Source organism: Pleurodeles waltl, chromosome 8 (assembly GCF_031143425.1).
Source record: "Pleurodeles waltl isolate 20211129_DDA chromosome 8, aPleWal1.hap1.20221129, whole genome shotgun sequence".
NCBI lineage: Eukaryota > Metazoa > Chordata > Amphibia > Caudata > Salamandridae > Pleurodeles > Pleurodeles waltl.
In genome coordinates, this window is record NC_090447.1 from 197680037 (window position 1) to 197706883 (window position 26847).

Sequence of the window (26847 nt, forward strand, 5' to 3'; positions counted from 1 at the left end):
AAAGACAACAGCAGGGAATTGAGGTCAGCTTTAATCAAGCAGACCTTTTCATTGAAAGTGTTACCTTGAATTGTAGGTCTTTTGGCATCATCAATACAGGCAACTTTTCTGGGTCTCCTACATTAGTGAGCTCTGTAGAGGCTGAAGATAAAGCGTCTTTGTGGAGTTCCGTAGTATGCAGACCTGGTCAAGCTGTCGAGGGCAGCCACAACAGAACTGTTGTGGTGGCTGGAATATATGGGGCCTGGAATGGCAGAGCCATTTTCAAAACCCAGCCAGAGGTCATAATTGAATTAGACGCTAGAAAATAGGGCTGGGGAGCAAGATGTAACTGGCTCTCAAAAGGCATTTGCTGGTCAGAGGCAGAGTTGACACTCCATATCAATTGCTTAGAACTTCTTGCATGCTTATTTGCCATCAAGAATCAAGATGCTGTTACCCGGAAAGGTAAATTGTTGCATACTGTTAAAGACAGACAACATACCTGCAAGCCAGTCACAACAACAAGTTAGCAGGAATGAGCTCAACAATGTTGGCAGAGATAGCCAAACACTTCTGAAATTCCTGCTCCCAACACCAGACACCAGATTAAGTTGATGGCAGAATACATTCAAAAGGAGCTGAATGTCATAGGGGACTTGAAATTCCAGACATCAGTGATGCTAGCTATTGGGTTTTGCACCCTCAAGTGTTTCAATTTATGAACTGAATGTGGCGTAGATGCACTAATGACCTTTTTGTGTTGTAGTTTAATAGGCAGCTTGAGGATGGACCCACAGGTGAGGGCCACAGTTCCTTTAAAACTGGAGCAGGAGCTTGCAAAATGCCTTTCTCCCACTCATGATGATCCTGAGAGTGGACGTCCACGTCAGGAGTAAGAAAGCAAGACTTTATTCGGGTGACTTGAATTTGGGAGTCAGAGCTGTACATTTCCAGTCCTCTGGAAATGTACCTCATGATCAAGCTTCCTATCTTTTCTGAGTTTTTGTGTTATCCAGTGGATCGACCACACCCTTTCATACTGACAGTCCAGCTAAGGCTCATGGCGTGGAAGGTTTCAGGAGCTGCTACAGATGCCTGGAATTGTGCAAGAGGCTGTGTTCTACATTAAACAGGCATGTCCTCTAATACCCATGGGCTATATTCTGCACCCTGGAAGAGATTGGGGGTGTTGGTGCAACAAAAATTGTGGATCCTTTTGGCCCAGACTTGCACCTGGTAGTAAACATTTTGGCTCAGTTGGCTGCTGGCTTATAAGGTCCCTAAATAATTTCATATCAGCTATTTCGGTAGGACAATCAGAAAGTAAGCCCATTGCTGAACCTCCTTTGGTGTGGAGGCTGATGAGAGGAATTAAACTCTTTCATCCCTTAAACAAAAATATTTTTCATCAGAGGAGGTTATTGTAGTTTGACATTCCTTGAGGGAAGGCCAGACAATTTTGATGTATCTGTTTCTTTTCACTTTTCCAGATGCAGAAAGACAAATTCTAGGTGTATTTCATACCTTGGGTTTTCAGACAGTCCTAGATTGTGTGTGGTATAAAGTTTAAGCACATGAGGACTGTACCTGGGAATTTAGACAAGACTCTTAAAGTCAGTTACTTGTCCAGGTTGGTAAAGTGGCTTATGTCAGAAGCTAGTATTGATGTTCGGAGCACAATCAGCGAGAGGTGTTGTGGCCACGAAAGCTTATTTGTTAGGTTCCAGGCTGGAAGTCATTATGAGGGTTACTGACTGGTCTTCAAATTCAACATTTGAAACATTTAATTGTAAATCTATTTTGGATGTTACTTCTGTTTTGTGAGTAAGCTTTGAACAAGTGTAAACTGAACTTCCGATCCTGCCACAGTTAAAAAAAAAAAAAAAAACTCTATTAAGGACACAGAGGCAAGCATTACCCAAACCAGTGCTTGAGGTTAACATCTGTACATGGTGTACATTTGTATTTTCAAAGCGTTTTTTCTGTTGGCCCACCCTTACTTTATTTGGCGAAATAGAGAGGGACAGTACTTTCTTCTGATGTTTCTATTTCAGAGAACAAAGAGATGCAGAACTGGATATGGGGGGGCTGAGTTGCAAAGAGGTCTGAAACTGAAATGTACCCAAAACTAACTGGGACCATGCAGAATCAGGAATGGATCTGGAGGGTGAATTGTTTTTCGGATAAAAGCATAGATAAGTCGAAGGAAGTGAGCAAAGACACGATTGAGTACAGAGAGATGTTTTGTGTTGAGGATTTTACGTTCAAGGTTACTATACAATCGGTGATTTGCTTAAATGTTTTTTAAAAAGATGCAGCATCATGGCATCTGCCCCATTTGCTTGGTTGGAACTATGATTGGTGAATTGATCAATAACGAGTGTTTATTATGGGAGATGTTTTTGTCGTAAACTGTTTTGAATGGCTGCTGTGATTTTGCAGTAAAGGAAAGAAAAAATAGCCCCTGCCTTAGAACTGAAAATGCCTTGCATGATAGCTAGCGATTCCAAGATCAAAATGAGTACATTTGAATATGGTAATGATCAAACTTTTTTTTTTTTTAATGGGTGGACGTCTATGGGCTATTTGTTCTACCAGTCCACTCTCCTCTTTAACAACAGAAAAATATACCCTTCCAAAATGTATTTCGAGGAAAGGGACGAAAAATGCATGTACATTTACCAAGTACAGGTGCGAAACTCAGCATTCTCTAGCAAGAGGGATAGTGTAAAAATGGCTAATGTGCACTATACCACAATGTGTCGCCCAGAATTATCATTCCCTACACAGTCACACGGTAAATCTACAGGCTTAGATGGAGAAAACAAAGCTGCCAGGAAATTCTCCAACAAGGCTGTTTCTAGAATTGTGTGCGAAGGCTCGGAAATGCCATGATCCATCCGCAAGGTACCCATGCATGTTAACAACTCCCTTTCTGTTTTCCCTGCCCTATTGTGTGTGAGGAGGATGGTTTTGATCAAAATGAATAACTTTGAAGGTACCTGACTGAAACCTACATCTGTGTCTGGACTGCTGCAGGTAGAACTGGGAACACAGACAGGCTACCTAGCCTGAGAAATTTTAAACTCCGGGAATTGCTCAGAAGGAACCAGGAAATCATTTTAGGGACAATGACTCGATCCAATCAGTCATACATCTGTCAGTAGAGCTAACACAACAGTCTCCTATATAAGACTCTTTTAGAAAACGCAAGTTTCTGGTCACGTTTACTGGACACTCCACTGTACCTACAAACGAAGGCATGTGGTGTGATTCAGAACAAAGGCATGAACTTAGTGAAGTAAATTGCTGACTAAGTTTACAGTTAACGTCTGACCATCAAGAAATTCACGACTTACCCCTGTGAGAAAACGTACTCACACTAAACCTGAAGTGTGGGTATATTCATTAACAAGTGAAACTCACATCTGGCCATCACAAATGTTAATGCACTCCCATAAATGACACACATCACACAATCAAGTCTTTTAGCTGTCCATATATCTGAACTACGGTAACAAGGCAGGATGAAGACATAAACAAAGCCAATAGGCCTGGGTTTAATATGCCAACATATGCAATGCAAGTATAATTAGGACACACAAGAAACAAAAGGAAGACTACTGAATTCTCCATAGTTGTGAATTGTCCTTCAGGTAGTTCAATGTAAGTACTACAAAGGAGGCAGAAGAAGGCACCCCCACGGCCAATAGCGTTAGGTGAGGGGTAAATACTGCAAGGGCTGAGCCAAGAGGTGATTACCAAAGTCTCGAGCCAATGACTGAAAGGTTAGACAAAGAAAGCCAACAGCTGAAACAGGCAGACCAAAAGCCCACTATATGTATATAATAAGCAAGAGGTTTACTTGATCCCTATGCTGTGGAATATCAGACCTAACAAGGACGATTACAACAAAAGAAACAAATGTCTTACTGTCACCAAAAAAATGAAAACAACTTTGCAAGACGTTAAGTGGGGCAAAAAAAGATTTTTTACTGTGAAAAACACCTTAAAAACAGGAATTCATGTTCACAAATCTGTGCACCAAAGAACAGAAAAACTGATTTAGGCAGTGGCTGCCAAAGTGGCAGTACAATTTAATTTGGACACAGCTTGTTGCTTACTGGTTCCCCCTTTTTTTTATTTTATTTATCTATGTTTTGTTTTCAAAATTAACTCTGGGAAGGTAAAAAAGCAGAATAGTGTTTTTGAGTGCCTTTCCACTTATAAATGGTTATCAAACTATAATGAAAGTCAAATTTCCAAATTCACTTAACTATCAATAAAGTGTTTGTCTACTCTATGAAAAGGTGATATATTCCATCTTCATGAAAAGCAATAACAATCGCATGATAGAAAACCTTTCTTTTTGTAAAGACCTATTTTATCTAGGTACCCTGAATGTCTTAGAGTATTAGCAGAATGTCTGGGACACTGGAAGTTCTTAGAACCGGGAAAAGATGATTGCTGGGAAACTGAAGACCCAAGGGCTGAGCTGCTGCAATTCGTTAGCCATTTCCCCCCAACAGACTGCTCACCATGGAGGGGCACATGAAGAAATTCACTTGAGCATAGCAGGGAAACTGCGTCCTAATCCATAAGAGACAACAAAGGATCACCTTTGAACTCCTAGATTGAGCATCGAAATCCACAGGAACAGACCAATTCAAGTAGTGCTCTTTGCCCATCCATGCTACCTCTGACCTTACTGTCGAAATGTAGGGCCATTTTCTGCAAGCATAAAAGCAGTCATTTCACAGGTGTTCTGCCATTAAATGGGCCTTTGGAGCCAGGATCCATGTGGCCTGAAGCCTATACTAAAAGACACAAAACATTTCTTACTTTGTCTTTCACTCCTTAAGAGGTAGCAGAAATGTGGCTTGGCAGTGAGTGCCTGAACCACCAGACACTTTTTTAGGATGAGAAGAGAAAAATTGACAGGGCTTCGAAACATTTCACCCACAGAGTCACTTTAGACTTTTACAAGACTTCACAGAATGGTAACAGGGGAGTGGAGCAAACACAATGTCAACAAATCTGTAAGCTCCTTTAACCACTAAAGGGAGTGGGACCTCCAAGTTCTCTAATGTGTTAATCATCACATTGCTGATGATTGCTAACTGCTCCAAGGGCATCAAATAGTGTATGTGGATCTCTATTTGAAGATCATCCTCTAAAAATGCACGAGCAGAGTGCATGCACTTGATTTTTATGAACCATTGGGAACATAAAGCTCTCATGCACTGCTTCAGTTTAGAGATCAAATGGTGAACGTTGGGGGGGGGGGTGGGGAGGCTTCTGAATCGTTGCCAAAGATAAACAAAATTAACGTTACCTAGCAACAGACCTTTCAAGTCAAGAGAAATTAAAGTCTCAGCAGACTTAGAGGCATCCACCATTATACCATAACTGATGACATCAAGAACAATCAGGATGTTTGTTGAAATCGGGCAGCTCCAATATAGACACAGGTAATACCGGTTTCAAAAAAAGCTGTGGCACAGGAAAAATGAAGCAGGGTATGGAAGCACAATCAATTTCATGTATCTAAATGCGTGTATGTGTCTTTTCTAGCAATCAGTGAGTTTTAGCTATGACAGTCATGCCAAAGATGCTCAAATAACCCCTTGACGCCATGCAAAGGTTTTGATGATCCAGTCTGTGCCTGAAGTAATTCAATAACATGAGGAATCTGTGGGAAGTCAGTCCTTATCGGATGTCAACATTTATGATTTACTTGAAACTGTGCAGTATGAGTAGGGATACTCACAACAGCCCTGCTCTGAATTCAGTAAATGTTATTATGTGAGAAGGTAGTGTTGCTATTTTCTGAATTCATTACATACGCTGCGTTAAGCATAAGCTTTCCCACAAGGCAAAACCTGTTTTACAGCACTTGGTCCCTCTCTTTAGTACTACTGAAAGTTTTTTTTTCCCTGTTAATTACATGCAATGGTTTCCATCCCACGTCTGTGAAAACACTGTCAATCAAATTTCTAATAGCAATTTAGTGCTATGTTATTGTACTCACAGTTCTGCATTCATTACACATGATTGTGCTACTGAGTTCACCACCAAATATTCGATCCACAAAGTTGGGAATGGCTCTTCTCTTTTCATATTCTAAAAGCAATTAAAAAATTAGACATTTAACTTTTACAATTCCTTGGTAAAAAAAAAAAAAAGTGTCACCTTCAACAGTCACTTTTATAAACCACAAACGATAAAATGTGTTCATGCTTTAATATTTAAATATCACAATTACAGAAATGCTCTGCCTCATCTATAATGTTCATACACTTCAATACAAATTGAATAATCAAAATAGATCAACAGATTCCATCAAAATACTTACAGTAATTATGCTCTATACCAGATGAGAATCTATCTCGTGATAAATTATTTAAACATACAGTTGACCACATTGCCCACTTTTTCTTTTCTAGTGTGCTTTTGTGTCACAACGTGCTATGAGGCCACACTACAATTAAATCCATACAACACAAGGTCTCAAGTCAACAGAATCTGCATTATTTAACTAAGCAGCTATGTAAGTAAGATAGCGGCGCTGTTTGTCTATGGACAGCGGGACACATAGTCGTCTGGAGTTACAAAGGTAGAAAGGTTCAGCGGTTGTTCAAGTTCATTAGTCTGATGAAAGGTGCATCGTGGAACTGCGTTTCTCGTACGCTGGATGCTACAGTCGTTGTTATGTTGTCATGTCAGTGTATACGCACTGTACAAATCTCAAACACAAGGCAAACCGAGGCAAGCAAGACTGGCACTGAAGAGGAAAATGGGCAGGATTTGTATTTATCTGAATGAACTCCATTCTGATGAAACACGGTTTCACAAACATTTTTGTGACACTAACCCATTTCTCCGCAATAAAAGGACTATGACTCTAGTAAACATGTGGAAACACGAAGAAGCTGGCAAAATCACCTAGCCAGACCTCGTCCACACATTTGTTAGTACGTTCTATGTGTATGTGTTTTTCTGGCAAAATACATATTTAACGAAACATGTTCCTTAGAAGCTTTCTCTACGTACACACGTTCATAATTTTTACCACAAAAATGCCATAGCCAACATCGAATTCAGCCTGGTGAATGCCCATCTCATTGAAAATACTCCCTGCAGTCTGGTAATCTTCCAGAATCAAAAAGATACCCAGTTATGCTTTCTCAGGGGAAAATTCCTGTATCACCTTCTTCTTCCACCTACTCTATGCTCACATCTCCCCCTGCTGTCTACCCTCCCTCTTTGCACTCCCTGTCTACTTCCCTTTTCATTCTTCTTCCCTTCATCGTATACCTATATACTAGCCCTCACTCCTGTTCTCTACTCCTACCTATACCCTAATTTCTCTTCCCACTTTCTATACAGTTATACATCTCTACAAACACAACCTGGGACATTTACCCCTAAAGCCACTCCTATGGAAACTCTGGAATGTCGGTCCCTACTTATACCTTAGTGCCTCTAACCCTAGCCCAGAGTCTTCACCCTTTTTAATCCCCTAGTACATATACTCCTACCAATACCATAGCAGATTAAACCCCAACACTATAGCACTTACATATATACTCTTACTACCACCCCTACCCATAGTAAAGTACATGTATCCCTGCAGCTTCTCTAGTACCTCAACCTCTGTCACTACCTTTATCTGTTTATCTCTGCCCTAACACATACAACCAACTATTCCAGATCTAGCACCTATGCCTCTGCATGTACCCAAGTACTTCTACGACTACCTAAGCTGTAGATCCTCGGTCAATGCCTAATGCCGGTACATACTTTTAGTGCACCACCTATCTATACCTAGTACCTCGACCTGCTACTTACACTTGTGCCTCTCTACCCGTATCTTAGCACCTTTATCCATGTTTGCTCCCTAATTCTCTACTACTTCCATACAGTAGTAACCTAACTACATCACAGTGCTGCGACTTCTCCCTAATACCCTCATGCCTCTTCCCCTTAATCCTGACGCCTTTTCTCCTTTACTAAATTACAATCTGCTCATGAGTTTTTAGAAGATTACGTTTGATATTCTATTAAGCCAGTACACTTTTTGCTCTATACCAGGAGTTGAATGCTTGCAAATGACACCTCGGGTCCTGCACACCACAAACCTTAATCCAACAAAACAACTCTGCATGCCATCCTTCCAAGTCAATAAACTGAGTACCATTAATGAGGGTAATCGTATCATCTGTCACTACAGTGTTTTTTAGAAATGGCAGAAGTGCTGCATGAAGTGCAAACAAGTTATTTGTATTATTATTGCCCATTTATTTAAACTCTATTTAATCGATGGAGAGGTCTTTGGACTCTGAAGAACAAGTCACTTAGCTACGGTAACGATATTTCTGGAGGACATTAACAACCCTCAGAATACACACCTTTTCAACATATCCAGGCGCCAAACTAGACCTGGAAATTTTGCAATAGCTCTCCTGATGAGTAGGTGGTGCCGACTTCATTTCAGCATCAGTAAGGCATTCCTAGTGTTTTGCCCTCAGCAGCGCCATGAAGGCAGACACAGCACAATTGCTACTTTTCAAACCTTTTGTAAAATGCTTGATGAACTTTTAACTTTCCCCAAAACATTGCAGGAGTGATTATTTGAATAGTAAATAAGCCTTCTGGAGTATCTGGGGGAGACTTGCACTTTCACCAAAAATTCTGCCATTGGGGTTACAATAGAAGTTTTACCTCCCAATTTCTGCCAGGCCCACTGTTGCCCTGAGTGCGCATCTTAAGGCAAACGTGCTATAGGTTATCGGCCGAGTGTAGGAAGCTGGCTCTTTACATGATATATCAAAATGAGATATACTGTGCAAAGAGTCCAGGGATTCCCTTACAAGTGGGCAGGGGCTTGCTCTAGCAATCCCAAGGTGCCCTCTATATGACCACTTCCTGTGAGAGGTGGACATAACCCTGTCCCACAGTTCCTAGTTCTGCCATCACCAAGATGGCAGACTTTCAAAAACTGTGCCCACATCAGGCAGCTCACTTTAGGGGTAGGCCTGACCTTAGAGGTGGGCACGTACTAATTTTGCTGTCTCTCCAGGTGCCAAAAGGGCCCTGGGCAGGGGCTCAGCGTCCTCTTCTTTGAGGGGTACCAGGTCTGCATACCAAAGGCTGTGGGCTTCTTTGAAGCCGCCTGCCTTGGAATGCAGATTTGCAGGTCATCCTGTTGGGAGTGGTATCCTGACACTCCTGCCAGAGTAGGCTTTGTTTCTGTCTGCCCGAGAGCAAAGGCTCTCACCCCTGGGTGTCAGAAACATGTCTGGTGGGGGCAGGCCAGTTAGAACTAGTCATCCAGTACACGGGTAAATGGTAGGTTTTTTAGGGGGCACCTCTAAGGTGCCCTCTGGGTGCATGTATTAATAAATCCATCACTGGCATCAGTGAGAGCTTATTAATACGAGGTGTTTGATACCAAGCACCTATTTTCAGTGAAGCCATCATGTAGCTAGGAAATGATACTGACCAGTGTCCAGCATATGTACTTAAAATGGCTTCTCTGTCCACTCACAATGTCTTAGAATCGACAAAGACATAGTAGGGGCATATCTGCTGATGCAGATATGTACTCACATGTAATATAATGCTCACCGCCTTAGGGCTGTAAGGCCTGCTGTAGGGGTGACTTACAAATAGTGCATGCAGTGTTTAGGGGACATGGCACACAGGCTGTGTGCCATGTTGTGTTTTCACATTTAGTTGGACCAAGATACGCAGCCTCCAATTGCAGTCTGCCTGTGCTAGGTGAGGGGTCCCCGACAGTGGCACAATACATGCTGAAGCCCTTGGGGACCCTCTTTGGTACCCATGCCCTAGGTATCAGGGTACCATTTATTATGGGCTTATAGGTGTTGCCAATTGGGGAAAAACTGCACAGTTTTAGGGAAAGAGATCTGGCACTGGGTACCTCGTTAGCAGGAACCCAGTGCACTTTCAGTCAAAAATTGCATCAAATACCAGGCAAAAAATGGGGGTGACCATGTAAAAAAAGGGTCTCTTTGCTACACCAGGCAGGACATCACTGGGGCCACATAGCACTATCTTGGCATCCTGATGTCACTTCCTTGTCCATTTTTTCAAAACCCTGTAAGACAGACTAGGTCAGCAGAAACCAGACAGTGGATATACAATGAAACAACCTAACTTGAAATCTTATAATTGAGAGGACTATGCCCAGTCCTCAGAACAGGGAGGTGTGCTGTACCAGCGCCATCCACCAGAAAGATGGTTATCAAAGGTAAGCAACTGTTCTTCTGAGGGATTTTTCTAACCTGCAGATTTGTCACCTTTTGAATTGATATCATAGCAATGCCCTTCCCAGGTGTTGGGTCTGAAGGAAGTCACATCAGAAAGTCCTGCAGCACAGAATGATCGAAATGGTCATCCCTTGCCCACGTCGACACATGGCAACATTTTGGATGGAACCCTTCAGGCCAATACCAAAGAAGATGTTGTTGCGGTGGTAAAATGAGCTCTGATTCCTTCTGGGGGTTCCTTTTTGGCACAGGCATAGCAGATTTGAATGCAACGCATAATGCACACAGAACGGATCCTTGGGAAGCTTTGCCCTTCTTGTTGCTTTCGAAACCGACAAAAAGTTGGCCATTAGATCAGAAATCGTTTGTCCTGTCAATGTGATAGCTGACCGCCTTACAAGGCTCCAGCCTAGGAAGCCTCTTCTCCTTGGTGGGATGGGTCAGGGGGGAAAATGTGGAAAGTGTATTGGACTGCCACATATGAGGGGATAATGGCCTTCGGAAGAAAAGTTGCTTTTGTTCTCAGAATCAGCATGCCTGGGTAGAAACAAGTGAAGGGAGGTCAGACACCCAGAGCTTGCAATTCGCTGACACATCGAGCCAAAGCACTGGCCACCAAAACACTGTTTTGAATGTTAAAAGCCACAATTGGCAGCTATGCATAGGATCCAGAGGAGAACCCATCAAGGTTAGAACCCAATTAAGGGCCCAAGATCATAATACCAGGAGAAGTAGGAAAAGTACAGCAGCTGTACCTTATAAATACTGGAGACAAACAGAGGGGTTTGAGCTAACAGAACGTACAGCCTATAAGCAAAGGAAAATGATTGGGTGTAAAAGGGAAAAGTCCACTGTATCTCCCTCTATGAAATAGTGCCTGCAATAGGAAACTTCCAAACAGAACCTGCATAGAGCTCAGCTTCTCTGTCCCATAAAATGATGAGGAAGCAACAACATACTCTGCAATACCTGCTGTCAGCCTTCAAGGCGTTGGCAGAATGTCAAGGTCCCTTCCGTGGCCCTCAAAGGTTGCTGACAAGATAAAGCTTTTATGTTTGTATGGCTTACTGTAGGAAGTTGGCTCTGTATGTGCTATTTCAAAGTAAGGAATAGCATGCACAGAGTCCAAGGGTTCCCCTTAGAGGTAAGATAGTGGCAAAAAGAGATAATACTAATGCTCTATTTTGTGGTAGTGTGGTCGAGCAGTAGGCTTATCCAAGGAGTAGTGTTAAGCATTTGTTTTACATACACACAGACAATAAATGAGGTACACACACTCAGAGACAAATCCAGCCAATAGGTTTTGTTATAGAAAAATATATTTTCTTAGTTTATTTTAAGTAAGTCACTTACAGGTTTCAGTTTTTGGTCCAAGGTAGCCCACCGTTGGGGGTTCAGAGCAACCCCCAAGCTATCACACCAGCAGCTCAGGGCCGGTCAGGTGCAAAGGTCAAAGAGGTGCCCAAAACACATAGGCTATAATGGAGAGAAGGGGGTGCCCCGGTTCCAGTCTGCCAGCAGGTAAGTACCCGCGTCTTCGGAGGGCAGACCAGGGGGGGTTTTGTAGGGCACCGGGGGGGACACAAGCTAGCACAGAAAGTACACCCTCAGCAGCGCGGGGGCGGCCGGGTGCAGTGTGCAAACAAGCGTCGGGTTTCCTTCAGTTTTCAATGGGAGACCAAGGGGTCTCTTCAGCGGTGCAGGCAGGCAAGGGGGGGGCTCCTCGGGGTAGCCACCACCTAGGCAAGGGAGAGGGCCTCCTGGGGGTCACTCCTGCACAGAAGTTCCGTTCCTTTAGGCGCTGGGGGCTGCGGGTGCAGGGTCTTTGCCAGCCGTCGGGAAATGGAGTTCAGACAGTCGCGGTCAGGGGGAGCCTGGGGATTCTCTCTGCAGGCGTCGCTGTGGGGGCTCAGGGGGGACAACTTTGGTTACTCACAGTCGTAGAGTCGCCGGAGGGTCCTCCCTGAGTTGGTTCTTCTCCACCAGTCGAGTCGGGGTCGCCGGGTGCAGTGTTGCAAGTCTCACGCTTCTTGCGGGGAGTTGCAGGGGTCTTTAAATCTGCTCCTTGTAACAAAGTTGCAGTTCTTTTGGAGCAGTGCCGCTGTCCTCAGGAGTTTCTTGTCTTTTTCGAAGCAGGGCAGTCCTCAGAGGATTCAGAGGTCGCTGGTCCCTTGGAAAGCGTCGCTGGAGCAGGTTTCTTTGGAAGGCAGGAGACAGGCAGGTAAGTCTGGGGCCAAGGCAGCTGGTGTCTTCTGTTCTTCCTCTGCAGGGGTTTTTCAGCTCAGCAGTCCTTCTTCTTGTTAGTTGCAGGAATCTAAATTCTTAGGTTCAGGGAAGCCCTTAAATACTAAATTTAAGGGCGTGTTTAGGTCTGGGGGGTTAGTAGCCAATGGCTACTAGCCCTGAGGGTGAGTACACCCTCTTTGTGCCTCCTCCCAAGGGGAGGGGGTCACATCCCTAATCCTATTGGGGGAATCCTCCTTCTGCAAGATGGAGGATTTCTAAAAGTTAGTCACTTCAGCTCAGGACACCTTAGGGGCTGTCCTGACTGGTCAGTGACTCCTCCTTGTTGTTTTCTTTGTTTCCTCCAGCCTTGCCGCAAAAAGTGGGGGCCGTGGCCGGAGGGGGCGGGCAACTCCACTAAGCTGGAGTGTCCTGCTGTGCTGTGACAAAGGGGTGAGCCTTTGAGGCTCACCGCCAGGTGTTACAGCTCCTGCCTGGGGGAGGTGTTAGCATCTCCACCCAGTGCAGGCTTTGTTACTGGCCTCAGAGTGACAAAGGCACTCTCCCCATGGGGCCAGCAACATGTCTCTAGTGTGGCAGGCTGCTGGAACCAGTCAGCCTACACAGATAGTCGGTTAGGTTTCAGGGGGCCCCTCTAAGGTGCCCTCTGGGGTGTATTTTACAATAAAATGTACACTGGCATCAGTGTGCATTTATTGTGCTGAGAAGTTTGATACCAAACTTCCCAGTTTTCAGTGTAGCCATTATGGTGCTGTGGAGTTCGTGTAAAACAGACTCCCAGACCATATACTCTTATGGCTACCCTGCACTTACAATGTCTAAGGTATTGCTTAGACACTGTAGGGGCACAGTGCTCATGCACTGGTGCCCTCACCTATGGTATAGTGCACCCTGCCTTAGGGCTGTAAGGCCTACTAGAGGGGTGACTTATCTATACCTGCATAGGCAGTGAGAGGCTGGCATGGCACCCTGAGGGGAGTGCCATGTCGACTTACTCGTTTTGTTCTCACCAGCACACACAAGCTGGCAAGCAGTGTGTCTGTGCTGAGTGAGGGGTCTCCAGGGTGGCATAAGACATGCTGCAGCCCTTAGAGACCTTCCCTGGCATCAGGGCCCTTGGTACCAGAGGTACCAGTTACAAGGGACTTATCTGGATGCCAGGGTGTGCCAATTGTGGAATCAAAAGTACAGGTTAGGGAAAGAACACTGGTGCTGGGGCCTGGTTAGCAGGCCTCAGCACACTTTCAATTCAAAACATAGCATCAGCAAAGGCAAAAAGTCAGGGGGTAACCATGCCAAGGAGGAATTTCCTTACACAACCCCCCCCCCAAACGAAAGAGGATGAGACTAACCTTTCCCAAGAGAGTCTTCATTTTCTAAGTGGAAGAACCTGGAAAGGCCATCTGCATTGGCATGGGCAGTCCCAGGTCTGTGTTCCACTATAAAGTCCATTCCCTGTAGGGAGATGGACCACCTCAACAGTTTTGGATTTTCACCTTTCATTTGCATCAGCCATCTGAGAGGTCTGTGGTCAGTTTGAACTAGGAAGTGAGTACCAAAGAGGTATGGTCTCAACTTCTTCAGGGACCAAACCACAGCAAAGGCCTCCCTCTCAATGGCACTCCAACGCTGCTCCCTGGGGAGTAACCTCCTGCTAATGAAAGCAACAGGCTGGTCAAGGCCATCATCATTTGTTTGGGACAAAACTGCCCCTATCCCATGTTCAGAGGCATCTGTTTGCACAATGAATTGCTTGGAGTAATCTGGAGCTTTTAGAACTGGTGCTGTGCACATAGCTTGTTTCAGGGTGCCAAAGGCCTGTTGGCATTCTACAGTCCAGTTTACTTTCTTGGGCATTTTCTTGGAGGTGAGTTCTGTGAGGGCTGTCACAATGGATCCATATCCCTTCACAAACCTCCTATAGTACCCAGTCAAGCCAAGGAATGCCCTGACTTGAGTCTGGGTTTTTGGAGCTACCCAGTCCAGAATAGTCTGGATCTTGGGTTGGAGTGGCTGAACTTGGCCTCCACCTACAAGGTGTCCCAAGTAAACCACAGTTCCCTGCCCTATCTGGCATTTGGATGCCTTGATAGAGAGGCCTGCAGATTGCAGAGCCTTCAAAACCTTCTTCAGGTGGACCAGGTGATCCTGCCAGGTGGAGCTGAAGACAGCAATATCATCAAGATAAGCTGCACTACAGGATTCCAACCCAGCAAGGACTTGATTCACCAACCTTTGGAAGGTGGCAGGGGCATTCTTTAAACCAAAGGGCATAACAGTGAACTGATAATGCCCATCAGGTGTGGAGAATGCTGTCTTTTCTTTTGCTCCAGGGGCCATTTTGATTTGCCAGTACCCTGCTGTTAAGTCAAAGGTACTTAGGAATTTGGCAGACCCTAATTTGTCTATGAGCTCATCAGCTCTAGGAATGGGATGGGCATCTGTCTTGGTGACAGAGTTGAGACCTATGTAGTCCACACAAAACCTCATCTCTCTCTTTCCATCTTTGGTGTGAGGTTTGGGGACTAAGACCACTGGGCTAGCCCAGGGGCTGTCAGAGTGCTCTATTACTCCCAATTCCAGCATCTTGTGGACTTCCACCTTGATGCTTTCCTTAACTTGATCAGACTGTCGAAATATTTTGTTTTTGACAGGCATGCTGTCTCCTGTGTCCACATCATGGGTACACAGGTGTGTCTGACCAGGGGTTAGGGAAAAGAGTTCAGCAAACTGTTGCAGGACCTTCCTACAGTCAGCTTGCTGTTGGCCAGAGAGGGTGTCAGAGTAGATCACTCCATCCACTGAGCCATCTTTAGGGTCTGATGAGAGGAGATCAGGGAGAGGCTCACTCTCAGCTTCCTGGTCCTCATCTGTTACCATCAACAGATTTACATCAGCCCTGTCATGGAAGAGCTTAAGGCGGTTCACATGGATCACCCTCTTGGGGCTCCTGCTTGTGCCCAGGTCCACCAGGTAGGTGACCTGACTCTTCCTCTCTAGTACTGGGTAAGGGCCACTCCATTTGTCCTGAAGTGCCCTGGGAGCCACAGGCTCCAGAACCCAGACTTTCTGCCCTGGTTGAAATTCAACCAGTGCAGCCTTTTGGTCATACCACAACTTCTGGAGTTGTTGGCTGGCCTCAAGGTTTTTACTTGCCTTTTCCATGTACTCTGCCATCCTTGAGCGAAGGCCAAGTACATAGTCCACTATGTCTTGTTTAGGCTCATGAAGATGTCTCTCCCAGCCTTCTTTAACAAGAGCAAGTGGTCCCCTTACAGGGTGGCCAAACAGAAGTTCAAAGGGTGAGAACCCTACTCCCTTCTGAGGCACCTCTCTGTAAGCGAAAAGCAGACATGGCAGGAGGACATCCCATCTCCTTTTGAGTTTTTCTGGGAGCCCCATGATCATGCCCTTTAATGTCTTGTTGAATCTCTCAACAAGGCCATTAGTTTGTGGATGATATGGTGTAGTGAATTTATAAGTCACTCCACACTCATTCCACATGTGTTTTAGGTAAGCTGACATGAAGTTGGTACCTCTGTCAGAAACCACCTCCTTAGGGAAGCCCACTCTGGTAAAGATACCAATGAGGGCCTTGGCTACTGCAGGGGCAGTAGTCGACCTAAGGGGAATAGCTTCAGGATACCTAGTAGCATGATCCACTACTACTAGGATGTACATATTTCCTGAGGCTGTGGGAGGTTCTAGTGGACCAACTATGTCCACACCCACTCTTTCAAAGGGGACCCCCACCACTGGAAGTGGAATGAGGGGGGCCTTTGGATGCCCACCTGTCTTACCACTGGATTGACAGGTGGGGCAGGAGAGGCAAAACTCCTTAACCTTCTGGGACATATTGGGCCAGTAGGAAGTGGTTGACTAACCTCTCCCACGTCTTGGTTTGTCCCAAATGCCCAGCAAGGGGAATATCATGGGCTAAGGTCGGAAAAACTCTCTGAAACCCTGAGGCACTACCACTCTCCTAGTGGCATCAGGTTTGGGATCTCTTGCCTCAGTGTACAGGAGTCCATCTTCCCAATAGACCCTATGTGTTCCATTTTTCTTGCCTTTGGACTCTTCAGCAGCTTGCTGCCTAAAGCCTTCAAGAGAGGGACAGGTTTCTTGTCCCTTACACAACTCTTCCCTTGAGGGTCCCCCTGGGCCTAAGAGCTCAACCTGATAAGGTTCCAGCTCCATAGGCTCAGTTCCCTCAGAGGGCAGAACTTCTTCCTGAGAAGAGAGGTTCTCCTTTTGGTGTTGTGTTGCAGCTGGTTTCCCAGCTGACTTTCCTTTTCTCTTGGTAGGCTGGGCCATTCTTCCAGACTCCAGCTCTACTTTTTCACCCTGTGCCTTGCACTGTGCCCTAGTCTTGACACACACCAGTTCAGGGATACCCAGCATGGCTGCATGGGTTTTCAGTTCTACCTCAGCCCATGCTGAGGACTCCAGGTCGTTTCCAAGCAAACAGTCTACTGGGATATTTGAGGAGACCACCACCTGTTTCAGGCCATTGACCCCTCCCCACTCTAAAGTTACCATTGCCATGGGATGTACTTTAGTTTGATTGTCAGCATTGGTGACTGGATAGGTTTGTCCAGTCAGGTATTGGCCAGGGGAAACCAGTTTCTCTGTCACCATGGTGACACTGGCACCTGTATCCCTCAGGCCCTCTACACTTGTCCCATTAATTAAGAGCTGCTGCCTGTATTTTTGCATGTTAGGGGGCCAGGCAGCCAGTGTGGCTAAATCCACCCCACCCTCAGAGACTAATGTAGCTTCACTGTGACACCTGATTTGCTCTGGGCACACTGTTGATCCCACTTGGAGACTTGCCATTCCAGTTTTAGCTGGATGGGAGTTAGAAGTGGTATCTTTCTTGGGACAGGCCTTGTCTCCAGTTTGGTGTCCAGAGTGACTACAGCTACGACACCAGGCCTTTTTGGGATCAAAGTTTTTACCCTTGTACCCAGAATTGTTTTGTGAAGAGGCTCTGGGCCCACCCTCCTGTGCAGGTTTTTGGGGGCCTGTAGAAGACTCTTTACTACTTTTGTTTTTGGCTGTCTCACCACCTTTCCCCTGGGGAGGTTTTGTGACCCCTTTCTTTTGGTCACCCCCTGTGGAAGTTTTGGACACCCTAGTCTTGACCCAATGGTCCGCCTTTTTTCCCAATTCTTGGGGAGAAATTGGTCCTAGGTCCACCAGATGCTGATGCAGTTTATCATTGAAAAAATTACTTAATAGGTGTTCTTTCACAAATAAATTGTACAGCCCATCATAATCATTTACACCATTGCCTTGAATCCAACCATCTAGTGTTTTTACTGAGTAGTCTACAAAGTCAACCCAGGTCTGGCTCGAGGATTTTTGAGCCCCCCTGAATCTAATCCTATACTCCTCAGTGGAGAATCCAAAGCCCTCAATCAGGGTACCCTTCATGAGGTCATAAGATTCTGCATCTTTTTTAGAGAGTGTGAGGAGTCTATCCCTACACTTTCCTGTGAACATTTCCCAAAGGAGAGCACCCCAGTGAGATTTGTTCACTTTTCTGGTTTCACAAGCCCTCTCAAAAGCTGTGAACCATTTGGTGATGTCATCACCATCTTCATATTTTGTTACAATCCCTTTGGGGATTTTCAACATGTCAGGAGAATCTCTGACCCTATTTATGTTGCTGCCACCATTGATGGGTCCTAGGCCCATCTCTTGTCTTTCCCTTTCTATGGCTAGGATCTGTTTTTCCAAAGCCAATCTTTTGGCCATCCTGGCTAACTGGATGTCCTCTTCACTGGAGTTATCCTCAGTGATTTCAGAGAGGCTGGACCCTCCTGTGAGGGAGCCAGCATCTCTGACTATTATTTTTGGAGTCAGGGCTTGAGAGGCCCTGTTCTCCCTAGATAGGACTGGTGGTGGGGAATCAACCTCCAAGTCACTATCATCATCATCTGTGTTGCCATTCACAGAGGGGTTGGCTCTATCATACTCTGCCAACAGCTCCTGGAGCTGTACTTTGGTAGGTCTGGAGCCCATTGTTATTTTTCTTATTGTACAGAGTGACCTTAGCTCTTTCATCTGGAGATGGAGGTAAGGTGTGGTGTCGAGTTCCACCACATTCATATCTGTACTAGACATTATGCTTCTAAAAGTTGGAATACTTTTTAAGAATCTAAAACTAGTTCTAGAATCTAATTCAAACTTTTACAAACTTTTAAACTCTAAAAGAAATGCTAACAGGGACTAACACAAGGCCCTAGCAGGACTTTAAAGAATTTAGAAAAATTTCAAATTGCAAAAATCTATTTCTAATGACAATTTTGGAATTTGTCGTGTGATCAGGTATTGGCTGAGTAGTCCAGCAAATGCAAAGTCTTGCACCCCACCGCTGATCCACCAATGTAGGAAGTTGGCTCTGTATGTGCTATTTCAAAGTAAGGAATAGCATGCACAGAGTCCAAGGGTTCCCCTTAGAGGTAAGATAGTGGCAAAACGAGATAATACTAATGCTCTATTTTGTGGTAGTGTGGTCGAGCAGTAGGCTTATCCAAGGAGTAGTGTTAAGCATTTGTTGTACATACACACAGACAATAAATGAGGTACACACACTCAGAGACAAATCCAGCCAATAGGTTTTGTTATAGAAAAATATCTTTTCTTAGTTTATTTTAAGAACCACAGGTTCAAATTTTACATGTAATATCTCATTTGAAAGGTATTGCAGGTAAGTACTCTAGGAACTTTGAATCATTACTTTAGCATGTATACTTTTTACATAAAACACAATAAGCTGTTTTAAAAGTGGACACAGTGCAATTTTCACAGTTCCTGGGGGAGGTAAGTTATTGTTAGTTTCAACAGGTAAGTAAGTCACTTACAGGTTTCAGTTTTTGGTCCAAGGTAGCCCACCGTTGGGGGTTCAGAGCAACCCCAAAGTTATCACACCAGCAGCTCAGGGCCGGTCAGGTGCAAAGGTCAAAGAGGTGCCCAAAACACATAGGCTATAATGGAGAGAAGGGGGTGCCCCGGTTCCAGTCTGCCAGCAGGTAAGTACCCGCGTCTTCGGAGGGCAGACCAGGGGGGTTTTGTAGGGCACCGGGGGGGACACAAGCTAGCACAGAAAGTACACCTTCAGCAGCGCGGGGGCGGCCGGGTGCAGTGTGCAAACAAGCGTCGGGTTTCCTTCAGTTTTCAATGGGAGACCAAGGGGTCTCTTCAGCGGTGCAGGCAGGCAAGGGGGGGGCTCCTCGGGGTAGCCACCACCTAGGCAAGGGAGAGGGCCTCCTGGGGGTCACTCCTGCACAGAAGTTCCGTTCCTTTAGGCGCTGGGGGTGCAGGGTCTTTTCCAGCCGTCGGGAAATGGAGTTCAGACAGTCGCGGTCAGGGGGAGCCTGGGGATTCCCTCTGCAGGCGTCGCTGTGGGGGCTCAGGGGGGACAACTTTGGTTACTCACAGTCGTAGAGTCGCCGGAGGGTCCTCCCTGAGTTGGTTGTTCTCCACCAGTCGAGTCGGGGTCGCCGGGTGCAGTGTTGCAAGTCTCACGCTTCTTGCGGGGAGTTGCAGGGGCCTTTAAATCTGCTCCTTGTAACAAAGTTGCAGTTCTTTTGGAGCAGTGCCGCTGTCCTCGGGAGTTTCTTGTCTTTTTCGAAGCAGGGCAGTCCTCAGAGGATTCAGAGGTCGCTGGTCCCTTGGAAAGCGTCGCTGGAGCAGGTTTCTTTGGAAGGCAGGAGACAGGCCGGTAAGTCTGGGGCCAAGGCAGTTGGTGTCTTCTGTTCTTCCTCTGCAGGGGTTTTTCAGCTCAGCAGTCCTTCTTCTTGTTAGTTGCAGGAATCTAAATTCTTAGGTTCAGGGAAGCCCTTAAATACTAAATTTAAGGGCGTGTTTAGGTCTGGGGGGTTAGTAGCCAATGGCTACTAGCCCTGAGGGTGAGTACACCCTCTTTGTGCCTCCTCCCAAGGGGAGGGGGTCACATCCCTAATCCTATTGGGGGAATCCTCCATCTGCAAGATGGAGGATTTCTAAAAGTTAGAGTCACTTCAGCTCAGGACACCTTAGGGGCTGTCCTGACTGGTCAGTGACTCCTCCTTGTTGTTTTCTTTGTTTCCTCCAGCCTTGCCGCCAAAAGTGGGGGCCGTGGCCGGAGGGGGCGGGCAACTCCACTAAGCTGGAGTGTCCTGCTGTGCTGTGACAAAGGGGTGAGCATTTGAGGCTCACCGCCAGGTGTTACAGCTCCTGCCTGGGGGAGGTGTTAGCATCTCCACCCAGTGCAGGCTTTGTTACTGGCCTCAGAGTGACAAAGGCTCTCTCCCCATGGGGCCAGCAACATGTCTCTAGTGTGGCAGGCTGCTGGAACCAGTCAGCCTACACAGATAGTCGGTTAGGTTTCAGGAGGCACCTCTAAGGTGCCCTCTGGGGTGTATTTTACAATAAAATGTACACTGGCATCAGTGTGCATTTATTGTGCTGAGAAGTTTGATACCAAACTTCCCAGTTTTCAGTGTAGCCATTATGGTGCTGTGGAGTTCGTGTAAAACAGACTCCCAGACCATATACTCTTATGGCTACCCTGCACTTACAATGTCTAAGGTATTGCTTAGACACTGTAGGGGCACAGTGCTCATGCACTGGTGCCCTCACCTATGGTATAGTGCACCCTGCCTTAGGGCTATAAGGCCTACTAGAGGGGTGACTTATCTATACCTGCATAGGCAGTGAGAGGCTGGCATGGCACCCTGAGGGGAGTGCCATGTCGACTTACTCGTTTTGTTCTCACCAGCACACACAAGCTGGCAAGCAGTGTGTCTGTGCTGAGTGAGGGGTCTCCAGGGTGGCATAAGACATGCTGCAGCCCTTAGAGACCTTCCCTGGCATCAGGGCCCTTGGTACCAGAGGTACCAGTTACAAGGGACTTATCTGGATGCCAGGGTGTGCCAATTGTGGAATCAAAAGTACAGGTTAGGGAAAGAACACTGGTGCTGGGGCCTGGTTAGCAGGCCTTAGCACACTTTCAATTCAAAACATAGCATCAGCAAAGGCAAAAAGTCAGGGGGTAACCATGCCAAGGAGGCATTTCCTTACACTTACCAACTGAATTGAATAACAAATATGCTAAGAAGCTAGTCCTATATTTTTTAGCAGGGTTCCAAGAGACGCAACAGTGCAGAATTCTGCCCCCTACTATGCGTGAGGCTTTGGCAATAGCAGTGTTGAAACCTGAGAAACCTACCTGGAGGTGTGATTCACACTGCTCGCTCTACCTTTTAAATTGTGATGTCAAAGCTTGGGCCAAATTGATTTAAAATAAATTGGTGTTAATTCCAGACCTGGTGCGGAGTGACAAGTCAGGCTTTATATCTGGGCGCACACCTTGAACACACTATTCGCCATCCTACAAGACGTGGGCCTGTACCTAAATGCTGCCTCTGTATTTTCAGATGTATCTAAATTATTTGTCTCTCTGAATTTGGAGTATCTCTTTGATATATGGTCTTGGATGGGGCTGCAGAGGCACTTTATAGATCGGATTTTGTCTGCTTTATACATGCGCTATCACCAAAGTACACATCAAAGGCACTCTCTCTGAACCTTTTGAGGTCTCCTGCGGTATGAGGCACGGATGCCCACTCTTCCGCATCCTTTTAATACTAGCTGCTAAACTCAGACAGCACTTCTCAGAATGTATACATATACGCAGATGATATGACCCTGTATGTCTGCAACCCAAAACACTGTCTTGATGAGATTCTGAAGGAGTATCTCCGTTTTGGGAGCCTGTCTGGGGTATTCATTAACTGGCGTAAGCCACAGATATTTCCACTCACGAATAGTGTAGTACGTTTCACACCGGAGTATCCCCAGGACTGGTGTACGAGCTCCCTCATATACCTGAACCTGTGGATGCACAGAGAGAAGGAAATGGCTATGAGGGAAAACAATGGCATGGCCATTACTAAGACGAACCAAATAAACCACTGGATTGCTCTCCCTCTGTCATTGGCTGGCCGTATTAGTCTTATAAAAATGGTGATTCTCCCAAAACTTTTATGTTTATTTATCAATATTTTTTCTTTATTTATCAATTATTTCTATGGCCTTCTTTAGGACTCTTAAAACCCAACTGGTGAGAATGACATGGATGAGCACGAAACTCGAATCAGCTGGGAGACTCTTGCTCTCCCCATTCACTGCAGTGGGTTTGAAGCCCCCAGTTTTGAGTTGTACAATCTGTTTTGACCAAGGACATTTTGTTCTTTATTGGTATAAACAGACACCCCCCAACCCCCCCCCCCCCCACTGAGTGGTTGAAACATATAGTATGACCCCACACCATTGTCCTCTCTTATTGTGAGACATCCCTCCAACCACAAGCAAGATACTGCTACTGTGCACGATTCGAGCCCGAGAGGGTAGCACCCTGGATATGTGTTCGGCCTGACCCTTTATGCAGGGACATTCCCAAATGTTTTCCTTCCTCCTCCTATTTTTCTGACCTATTGTTGTTGGCTCTAGGACTCTGGGCACTTTATCACTGCTGTTCAGTGCTAAAGTGCATGTGCTCTCCCTTTTAAGCTTGGTATGATTGGCTTACACCTGATTGGCTTATTTAATTTACCTGTAAGTCCCTTGTACAGTGTATCCCTTATACCCAGGGCATGTAAATTAAATGCTACTAGTGGGCCTGAAGGGCAGCTTGCGCCATTCACAAACGTAGCCTTTCAAACCTGTCTCAGGCCTGTCACCGCAGGGCCTGCTGCCACAGGAACCTGGCATCTAAATTTACTTGCCAGGCCTCAAACTCCCCCTTTACTACACATGTCACCCCTAAGGTAGGCCCTAGGTAGCCCTGTGAGCATGGTGCTGTGTAGATAAGAGATAGGACCTGTGCCTGGTTGTGTGGACTGTCCTAGTAGTGACAAACAGCCTATTTGGTTTCTCATTGCTGTGAGTGCTGCCTCTCTCATAGGATTGCATTGGAAATGCCCTGTCATATGGCTAAGTGGCATTATCTGATCTATGAGGGGTGACATAGGCATGTTTGGTATGGTTGGAATGGTAGTGAGAAATGCTGCTTACTGGTGAAGGTGGATTTTTTATTACCATTGTAGAAATGTCACTTTTAGAAAGTGGGCATTTCTCTGTGCTTATAACTCTGGTGTTTTTGCAGCTTGACTCCAATCCACAGCTGGGCTCTCTGCATACTTTACAGACAGTCATCAAGCAGCGAGGGTGGAGGTGTAACAGGAGTACATCTGCATACTGAGTGGTCTTCCTGGGATGGGAGAGGTAGAATCGGGCCACACATGCATCTGTAAAAGCTGTGCCCTGGCCTTGCACAAAGGGCTTGTTTACCCCCCTACTGATGTCTGGAGCCAGTGTTGGAGGAGAAGGGGACAATCCTGGAACCGGTTAGTTCTGAATGGAACCCCCTCCCCACCTTCGTGGAAGCTGAGCAAAATGAGTATAAGTACAGGGGGTTGTCCCCCACATTTTTAGACACTGATGGACTGTAGAGACTGGACATAAAAAGCTTCTGGAAAGACTCGCCAGGAACCGCCTTGGGACTGCTCTGCTGCTGTGCTGACCTGTGACCTGCTGGGTCACTAGAAGGACTGCCACTGTTTTCTTCTGGACACTTGTTCTGGTCTGTTTGCCTGAGCCCTACAACCTTGTGCCCCCCTCAGCTGTCTCCAGAGGCTGGGTGGAGTGCAACGCTTTCCCCCTGTATTTTTGCCTGCCTAAAGTGCATGAAGGGTGCTTTAGGGTTTAATTCCTCAGCATGAGGGAAGCTCTACTTTGCTGCTCCAGGATTGTGGGGGAAAGCACCCCAATTTAAAGCTGTGTCCCAGAATGCAGGAAATCGCCCCCATGTCCCTGTGGGGGTGGTTTGCCTCCCTCCCATCCCTGAGGCACGCTTCTGGAGGTGCCCCCTGGGCACAAGCAGGCAGCTGCTTTGGTGCTCTCACCGTCGCAGCCCGAGCCACAACACTAAGGGGCACCGCTCTCCTATAGGTGCCGAGGAGAACAAAGATGCCTGCCAGCAGGACAGGAGGCAGGATATTCCTGCTGGTCGGGCTGAGCTTCGTGCCCCCGAGCCCGGAGGCTTGTTCAGCTGAATCGCAGCATCAAAGAATAGGCGGAGCCGGTGGGAGGAGTCCCACCCCCCCTCATAGCGCCGGAGAACCAACAGAGACTACCCAGCCCCCCCAAGAGTCATGGATTGGGTGCGGGTGGGGCTTGTGTATGGAAGATCCACTGTCGGCTATGTGGGGAGACTAGGAGAAGTCTCCCTGCCAACAGAGTAGGTGAGTGGGCCCCATTGTTCTTCCCCTGCCGTTGCCGTACCATGAGGGGGGGGGCCTTGACTCTGAAAGATCAGCCCTCAAGGCATTGTTGCCCGTGGCTATACTGCCTTGCTGGTGTCAATCACAGGCCAGGATTGTAACCCTCAACGGAGGTCCCCGGTCCTGCCAGTATCACTTTAGCACTGACGCATGATCTATCCTAGGAGTGCAGGAGCTCCTGGATTGAGGTACGTGCACCCCTAATCATCACATTTTTTGTAATATGAATGCGGGAGCCCCTTTGTTGAACAAGCCGCTCATGGTCTGCACTTCCTATGAGAGGAACACTGAGGCCTTCGCATAGAAGGTGGTGATTGTGACTCCTGTAATAATTGCAATTCACTGGGGTATTCCCGCCCTCATGGTTTCTGTATGGTTCTCGCCACCTGACTCATACTACATGTCGTACTTGCCATGTTGGGGGACACGTGTGTATTTTGAGGAGGTGCACTGCAGGGTGGATTTATGACAAATGCAAATATTCTCAGGATATAAGCTTTATCTTGGGGATAATGATAACCTGCCATTTGGGAATATTTTGTTCTATGTGCGTTTATACTTGGTGATAATGAGTTTATCTGACTTCCTCCTTTGCGTAGTATTAGCAAACTGTGTGATAATCTGACAACTGCTTGCGTAACCGGGTATTAATGATATATGTCATTTTTGGACTAATGATGATTTGTGTGATAAAGTTTATCTTCATACAACTTGTAGTCGAGTTTTCTTTGTGGTGTATTTATTGTGTCACTGGGTTGCGTGTGTTGTACAAACGCTTTACACATTGCCTCTGGGTAAGCCTAAACACTCGTGCCAAGCTACCAAGTGGGTGCGCAGGGGTTATCTTGGGTGTGTAGCTCCCTTGCCCTGACTAGAGCGGTGGTTCCTGCCTGGCTGAGGTGCCTACACTAGCCAACCAGGAACCCCATTTCTAACAATAAGTCTACTCTCTTACTCTTTCTCTAATGCACCACCCCTTACTCCAACTCACTCACGAACCTTCTACAGTGACACAGCTGCACAACAGAGGGCTGTAGACAGGGGGAGACATTTATAGAGAGGGGCGCTTCCTTATACCAGAGGAATAAAAGGGGATCAGATGTGCCTGCTGCTGGAACTATTCACGGATTACAGATTGCGCATCAGTGGTGGCAGCTCACTTCCGGAATTCCCGGCAAAACCAGCTCTGCTTTGAGTGCTTACAACCTCGCTGGAGGTCACCTCTATTGTACATATGATCACTAGGCTATATAGCACCGGCCAAAAAAAAACATGCTGCTCCAGATGCATCGGGCACAAGCAGGGTGGGAGACGGAGCTGGGTCAAAGCCTCTCAGATGAATAATGGAAATTCATGCAAACAGGGTTGATCTCTTCGAGTAATAGACTCCATATTATTCCTAATAAATATCTGCACAGACCTTTCTACACCCATGCTAACCTGTATAGACTTGACCTTAGGGAAGATCCAAACTTTGCCAGATGTGGTGCCTCGGATTCTGGATTTCTGCATCTGGCTTGGTAATGCCAAGACATTCAACGGTATTGGAAAGAGATCATGTTGATTTTGTCTACTGTGGTGGAATGCGAGGTACAGATGGATGTGGTCACCGCGCTACTTGGATTGATAAAGAGCAATGACACACCACAAAAGAAATTCCTTGCGCTCTGGCTTCTACTGGCTAAGAGACAGGTGGCGTGCTATTGGTGAAGAGGCAGAGTTCCCAAATTCAAACAATTGCTATCAATTCTAATCTATTGTAATGAACAGTTAAAACTACACACTGACCTCTAGCCCAGACATCCCAACCCAGGAACATATGGAGCCCCCTTAAAGCATTTATACTAATGCAAACAAAAAACACCACAGCCACATCAGCTATAAACCAATGTGATGGCCCTTGTGTCCACAGTTAGCAGTTGGGTGGAGTGGGATCTCCCACTGTGCACTGTTTTTAAACCTATGATGCTGTTATTTACTCAATGTACCGCATA

General features: G+C 46.2%; 1 protein-coding gene across 3 annotated transcripts in view; it reads right to left on the reverse strand.

Moving 5' to 3' along the window:
• Positions 1-26847, reverse strand: part of USP16 (ubiquitin specific peptidase 16) — a 318997-nt gene that overhangs the window by 118342 nt on the left and 173808 nt on the right. For all 3 annotated transcript variants that reach the window (XM_069204074.1, XM_069204073.1, XM_069204072.1), the window contains exon 11: positions 6014-6105. In XM_069204074.1, coding sequence (XP_069060175.1) covers positions 6014-6105 — 92 coding nt within the window. The remainder of the gene's footprint in view (positions 1-6013; positions 6106-26847) is intronic.